Source organism: Juglans regia, chromosome 6 (genome assembly GCF_001411555.2).
Source record: "Juglans regia cultivar Chandler chromosome 6, Walnut 2.0, whole genome shotgun sequence".
Lineage (NCBI taxonomy): Eukaryota > Viridiplantae > Streptophyta > Magnoliopsida > Fagales > Juglandaceae > Juglans > Juglans regia.
This window is the reverse complement of record NC_049906.1, coordinates 30,183,425-30,190,566: the sequence shown is the minus strand read 5'-3', so window position 1 is coordinate 30,190,566 and position 7,142 is coordinate 30,183,425. Positions and strand designations below refer to the sequence as shown.

At 37.5% G+C, this 7,142-nt stretch overlaps 1 protein-coding gene across 1 annotated transcript; it reads left to right on the top strand.

The window, feature by feature from the left end:
- Positions 1–442: 442 nt before the first annotated feature.
- Positions 443–7,107, top strand: LOC108998341. The gene is made up of 10 exons (XM_018974872.2): positions 443–726; positions 1,194–1,441; positions 1,673–1,907; positions 2,203–2,372; positions 2,610–2,752; positions 2,867–3,044; positions 3,201–3,780; positions 5,077–5,189; positions 5,550–5,793; positions 6,342–7,107. Exons 2-10 carry the CDS (start codon positions 1,230–1,232, stop codon positions 6,567–6,569), a joined length of 2,103 nt encoding a protein of 700 aa, XP_018830417.2. The 5' UTR covers positions 443–726; positions 1,194–1,229; the 3' UTR covers positions 6,570–7,107.
- Positions 7,108–7,142: the final 35 nt, after the last annotated feature.

Below are 7,142 nucleotides of genomic sequence, written 5' to 3'. Positions count from 1 at the left end.
GTACTTGGGTTTATACAATTTACAATAGATTTGAAATGCAAAATATGAGAAAAATAAATTAAATAAAAAAATATAAATAATATTAAATAATAATAATAATATTTATCCATCGTGAGAATCTCTCTTAAATGGGATAAGTAAAAGTTAAAATATTATACGATCTTAGTCAAATTTTAGCTTCTCCTTTATCTAACTAAAGGAGAATGCTCTAAGAAAGCTGTAGGGAGGACGGAGGGGCATGGGGGAGTCGAGGCTTTTCAAGGAAGGTTTGTATTGGGCTTTGAGCATCTAACCCAATGGGTTAATAAAGAATGAAAGACGGGTCAAGAAGCCCAAAAACATATAAAGCAAACCCACTGAGAATTTTCCATTCAATTAAATCCAAATTCTAGAATCTTATATATCTGATCTTCTCCTATCAGACGGTGCCATCTCTCTCAGTCTCTCTCTCTCTCTCTCTCTCTCGTTATTCTTATCCGGTCACTTTCGTGATCAAGAAACCCATATCACGACAGAACCATGGATGTCTCTAATGGATATTGTCCGATATGAATCTCCCCCTGCTTTGTCAGTATATGTAATCCCTTCGAGTTTCGCAAAAACGAGATAATGTTTCTGTACATATAACCGAGATGGTTTTCTCGAAAAGTTGCAAAAACGAAGAGAATCTCATGTTCGAGCTTGAGGTTTTTGCAGAATTTGACTGTAAAAGTTGACATTTTAGGGTTTTTAAGTGCTTGAGTGAGCTCTGAATTTAAGAAAAAAAAACATGCGAGGACTATGTTGTCATGAATTTTGGTTTGTTTATATTTGGGTTTTTACTTTTTTCGACTAATTCTTTGGGGGTTGAATAAGTGATGGATGTAGTAGCTAAACTTGATACCTGGCTTTAAATTAAATCTTATTGAGTGTCAAATCTGAAATAATTTATCCCAGTAGCAGAAATTGAAAGTACTATGGACTTCTGGAGAAATCTGGTAATTTACCTATTTTACAAATAAAATAGGTTTTAAGTTTGTAATCTCTAGTGGTTCTTTTTTAACTTATTTGTCAATGTAAGAATCACATTATGCAAATTTAATGTTTGGACTGCAAATGAAAAGGTGATGTGCTCAAGTTACAGCAAATGTATCTCACTGTGAAAGTGGTATCTATAAAATTGAGGTTTTCTAAGACTGCAGGATTTGTGACAGGCATTTGAGTGGTGGGTTTCTGTCCAATTAGAGAAGATGGTTAGTGGAATGTTGGAGATGGCTGCGGGTAGCAAACCCAGAAATTTGCTTGAAGATCTGGTAAGAGAAGGATCATTCAAATGGTTGCTTGGCAAGCGGTGCTCTTTCAATGAAGAATTTGAAGAGATGGGAAGGTCTCCATCTGCTCAGAGGAATTGGATACAGGAGCTTTCTCCTGTTGCAAATCTGGTCGTTCGTAGATGCTCAAAGTAAGCTCACCACTTTGTATCTTGTACTCAATACTTTAGATGTTTACTTTAATATTAGGATGAATCTTGTAGAACTTCTTCTCCAGTGTTATTTGCAACTTCTTAGCAATATTGTGTTCTAAGTATGGATGTTAGGCATCGTAACTTCATTGAAATCTGTAATTTTACCACAATTATGTTCGTTATTTTTTTGTTTATATTTATTCCAACAATGAAATCCCAATGATGCAGAGTCCTTGGTGTTCCTTCAAGTGAGCTTCAAGAATGCTTCAATGCAGAGGCTGCTGACTTTGTAAAGCATCCATCAAGGTATGCAAGGAACTTTTTGGAATACTGCAGTTTCAGGACACTATCTTTGTCAATACAAGTAACCGGTCATCTAGCCGATAAAAAGTTTCGACGCCTAACATATGACATGATGCTAGCTTGGGAGGCTCCAGCAGCTGCGAGCCAACCTTTACTAAATGTAAGTTTTACTAGTTCAAATAAGTTGTTAACTATGCAGCATAAGTACCATTTTTACCATGTAATGTTAAGACCTCTCTTCCATGTTCGTTATCATAAAACAAGACATCTCCCTCACACACACACACACACTTGTAACTAATGGTGGGGTTCTGTTATCAAAGGCTCCTTTTGTACTTTAGAGTCACTTAAAAGAGCCCTATCTTGAGTTTTTCTGTAAATTATGGTGTCTTTAGTACTCTGGAGTCTGTTGCTTCTTGACATTGTGGCCATGTATGACCAAAATCCATCTGCAGGTCAATGAGGATATATCCGTGGGGGGAGAGGCCTTCTCACGAATAGCTTCAGCAGTCCCTATTATTGCAAACGTAATCATCAGTGAAAATCTATTTGAAGTGCTTACCAAATCAACTGGTGGTCGGCTTCAGTTTTCTATCTATGACAAGTATTTAAGTGGACTAGAAAGGTAATTGCATGCCCATACTTGCAATTATTTTGGCTTCTTTTAGATAGATTTTCTTTTCTTTTTGGGGTTTTGGGTGGGGTTGGGGGGGCCAGAGGGAATGGGCTTTTTGATTGTAATATGATTTGATTGTAATAGGTGTCGGTAAATATCACAGTTTTACTCAATGGGTTACATTACATTTATCCATTCTAAAATTGTCTGTTATTATTATTATTAATTTTTCTTTAATGCCTGCAGAGCTATTAAAAAAATGAAAAACCAATCAGAATCGTCTCTTCTTTCTGCTGTTCGATCAGCAAGAGGAGAAAAGATTCTGGAAGTAGATGGAACAGTCACCACCCAACCTGTTCTTGAACATGTAGGAATGTCTACCTGGCCTGGTAGGTTCATGGGACAAATAGATCTTGCGGAATAAATTCATGCACACCTTTATTTGGAAATAAAATATTCTTGTTGGCTGGCATTTTTGGATGATTGCTGAGGCGTATATGCAGGTCGGTTAGTTCTGACAGACCATGCACTTTACTTTGAAGCTCTCCATATTATGTCCTATAACAAGGCAAAAAGATATGATTTAGCAGATGATCTGAAACAAGTTGTTAAACCTGAGATGACTGGACCATGGGGCACCCGACTTTTTGACAAGGCAGTGTTGTATAAGTCAGTTTCCTTGTAAGTCATGATACAATATCAGTTTGTTCTGTTTCTGGGCATTATTTACTTGTAGCTTGTCAGTGTTCAATTTTATGCAGATATTTCCGTTTTGTTACCATTGGGAATCTTTTAAGCATTATTTCAGCCATTAATTTTTATAGTTTTCCCTTGTAGATCAGAATCGGTTGTATTTGAGTTTCCTGAACTTAAAGGGCATACTCGCCGTGATTATTGGCTAGGAATTATCCGAGAGATTTTATATGTTCATAGATTTATAAATAAGTACCAGATCAAGGGAGTTGAACGGGAAGAAGCACTTTCAAAGGCTGTACTTGGTATTCTACGAATACAAGCCGTCCAGGATATTGGTTTAGCTATTCCTCTACAGTGTGAGACCCTTCTTGTGTTCAATCTCTGCGACCAACTTCCAGGTGGAGACCTGATCCTGGAAAGTTTTGCAAATATGTCAACCCTCAGAGAGTTGGACCAGACTAACAATTCTAAGGCTGGTGGTGGAATGTATTCGGTCTCTGCCTTGGATGTGGTTTCTAACTTGGGGTTTGTGTTTGGAACAAGTTCAAATAACCCTACTGAGGCTGGGCTTGTTGTGGGTGAGATAGCTGTGGGAGAGACGAGTTCTTTGGAAAGAGCAGTTAGGGAATCTAAAAATAATTATGAAAAAGTGGTGCTAGCACAAACAACAATTGACGGAGTTAAAGTGGATGGCATTGACACTAAGTTGGCACTGATGAAGGTATTTGTAATGGTTGTTAAAGAACTTTTTTCTGTTGACTTTGTTCTCATGGCCTCACTCTTGTTTGCCCCCACCCCCCTTTCTTTTTTCAATTTTATTGAAGATAAATGCAAAAATAAATTATCAAAATTGGTTGATGGAAGGATATACTCACTAACATTAACTAATCAGCACATGATACTATTAAAGACCTCTCTCTTACTCTCTCAGTTACCGACAATCATTTCTTAAGAATAGGTGTTCTAGGTTTTTAGCAAATTTTTTTGAGAAATTACAAAGCTATTTTATTTTTATGGGGTGGTGTGTGGAAGGAGTGTTATGCAAATGAGAAAGAGTTTATTTTTGGAGAATGGTAGTGGATGCAAAGTATGGTGGTTCATGAGGTGGGTGGAGTTCCAATGAGGTTAATAAGCCGTATGGGGTAGGTCTTTGGAAAAATATTATTAGATGGTTTGGGAGAAGATTCTTACCTCGTTCTTGGATCCTTTGTATTCTATTTGGCTGAAAAGGGGGCAGTGCAAGATCTGTTCTCTAGGGCACCTCAAAGCATAGAGTGTTTGAAGTAAACCATTCTATAATGTGTTATATGCCATGATAGCAACTCATTCTCTTAGAAGAATATTTGGCAGAACAAGGCGCCTTTTAAGAGTAACTTACTTTGTTTGCATAACTGCTTTAGGGAATATCCTTACTTTGGACAACTTAAGAAAGAGGAAAGTTATTGTGTTGGATTGGCGTTGAATGTAGGAGTGGGGAAATAGTATTACTGGCATAATATCTATGCTTGGATTCAAAAAGGCATAATCATTGCATCGTGAGGTGGCTAAAGTGTTTTGGAATCCTATTTTTAGTTCATTGGGGACAGAGTGGATCATGCCTCACTGCTTATTGGTATTTTTGGAAGGCTGGAAATGGAGGTTTAGTTGTCCAGAGTCAAGCATTTTGGAAGATGATCTTAGTTTGTTTGTCGTGGTGTATATGGACAAAATCATTGGATGTTTGCTCATTTTGGTTTTTCTATTTTTAGTTTTCAGGACTTCTTACTATTTTCTCATCTTCTTGTTAGGTGTTTCTCATGTATACATCATGTGTACTCGGGCAACGCATTATTTGATTATGAATAAAGTTTTAACTTATAAAAATTAATTAAAGTGTTGATAAAAATAGACTGAATAAGTACTTGGCTCAGCAGTCTGAATCTGGATCTACAATTTCTTCCCACTTAAACCAGAGTAGCTCCGACTTAAAATCATTAGTTTTAAGTTTTTAACATCTAACTTGATTATATACTTGCAGGAGTTACTCTCTCCGATGAGGGAACTCGGGAAATGCCTTCTGTCTCTGGTAATTTGGGATGATCCTGTGAAGTCTTCGGTATTCTGTATAGTTTTCAGTTATATCATTTGCAGGTAAAACTCTTATATGAATGATTTATTTCTCCTTTACAGACTGTCTGCTGAGCAGTGTTCCAAAAATAAAAAAATAAAAAAAGAGAGAGAGAAAGAAAAGAGTACGTTTTGAGCATTATAAGCTACTAGTATCTTATTGGGGACAACATAAGGGCCCTTGGCTGCCAGCACCTTCTCACAGCGTTGAAACGGGTTTAAACTGCTTATACCACCAAAAAAAATTCTGGGATTTTTTTTTTTTTGGGGGTAGTGAAGAGATACAATTTAGTTAATTTGACTTGACAATTTGATGTTCTCTCATATCCCTTTGCACATCAAACTGGTAGATATCTTGTTTGATAATTAAAACATGGATTTCAGGGCATGGCTAGGTTACACCTTTGCTCTGATGTTCATCTTTGTTGCGGTTTTCATGGTACTCACACAATTTTGTGGCCAAGGAATGCCTATTGATGAAGTTAAGGTGATAGCTCCTCCTGGAACAAATACAATGGAGCAGCTTTTGGCTGTTCAAAATGCAATTTCTCAAACTGAAGGGCTCATCCAGGATGGTAACATTGTTCTTCTCAAAATACGGGCCTTGCTGCTGTGCATTTCCCCTCAGGTTTTTCTTTCTTCCACTGTCCTTATTGTCTTTTGCACAGAACCCACTTTAGGCTGTGTTTGGAAGTTGAGCTGAGTTGAGTTCTTTATGAATAGTAGTAAGTTGATATGGTGGAGTGAGTTCTGTGGAGCCTACCTATGATGAGTTTATATGTGTTTGGACGTTAAGATAAGTTTAGATGTATTTATGGGAAGTTGAAAAAGGTTGTGGGTTGAGATGAGTTTAGTAATTTGAGAGTTGAGTGTTTGGATATTAGAAAAGGTCTAAATCTGAACTGTACTCAGCTGAGCTAACTTCAGTTAAGGAACCGCAAGTCAAATCTGCAGTGTCCACTTTGCCTCAGTTATTCCTTTCTTCCTTTGTCCTTACTGGCTTTTGCACTTTCCATTGTTTCATCTTGCTCCTATGAACCACTATAGACTTACAGAAATTCCAGTGCACGGCATTCTTTACTTTGGTTTTTTGTCTTGAAATGTCCTATGAATTTTTATTAGCAATGCTTTCTCTAGCACGTTGCAATTCATGTGGTTTATACATCTGTTCATCAGGCAAGCAAAAAACTTTCTGTTGCTCTTTTGACAACGGCCTTGATTCTGGCCTTCATACCTAGTAAGTACATAGTTCTTTTGATTTTCGTGGAAACTTTTACAAGATATTCACCACCGAGGACGTCAAGCACGGAGAGATGGACGAGGAGGTTGAGAGAATGGTGGTTCAGCATACCAGCAGCTCCTGTTGTCCTTGAAAGAGAAAAAGAGGAGAAAAAGAGGAAGTGATGCTGTAATTTTGAGGGCTTTTGTTTCTGCAATAAGTGTACATATGTTTCCGGAATGGTTTTTTTTTTCCCGATTTGCGGATGCAAATTATGATCGTAAATATCAAGCAATGAACAAAGAAACACAATCGACCTGAAAGATGTAATGGCTTCATGGATAGAGAAAGATCTGCGGCAATCGTTCATGATTTATTTTTTCCTGAATAAGCTGGCATAACATAATCCTGCACACCTCAGCTTCTTCCCTCTCGTGTATGAACATGGCTAATGTAACGCATTCCAGGTGATTTTCCAGATTAACGGCTTCAAACGGTCATGGATATGGGCTAACCAGAGTAGCTTCCATTCATTTAATTGAGAGGTCTGTGATTCTTGAATCGATGATGTTAATCTAGCATATAGGCTGATTTGAAGGAGAATTCCCCATTCTTCTTTTAGGGTTCATATCAGCTCATTCGCATTAGCGATCTGGGGTATGTGGATACTGAGGATGTTGTACGCCGATTATTGATCAAATGCGTGTCTTTATCTTTTGTTAATCCTATCCTTTTGGTGAAGCTCCGATGTAATCCGC

Bases quoted from the DNA above. Each gene is read 5' to 3' on its own strand.
- LOC108998341 (XM_018974872.2), top strand. From the start codon at position 1,230: ATGGTTAGTGGAATGTTGGAGATGGCTGCGGGTAGCAAACCCAGAAAT. The intron at 2,373-2,609 runs GTAATTGCATGC...TAATGCCTGCAG, and splicing joins TATTTAAGTGGACTAGAAAG to AGCTATTAAAAAAATGAAAA. The intron at 3,045-3,200 runs GTAAGTCATGAT...TTTCCCTTGTAG, and splicing joins TTGTATAAGTCAGTTTCCTT to ATCAGAATCGGTTGTATTTG.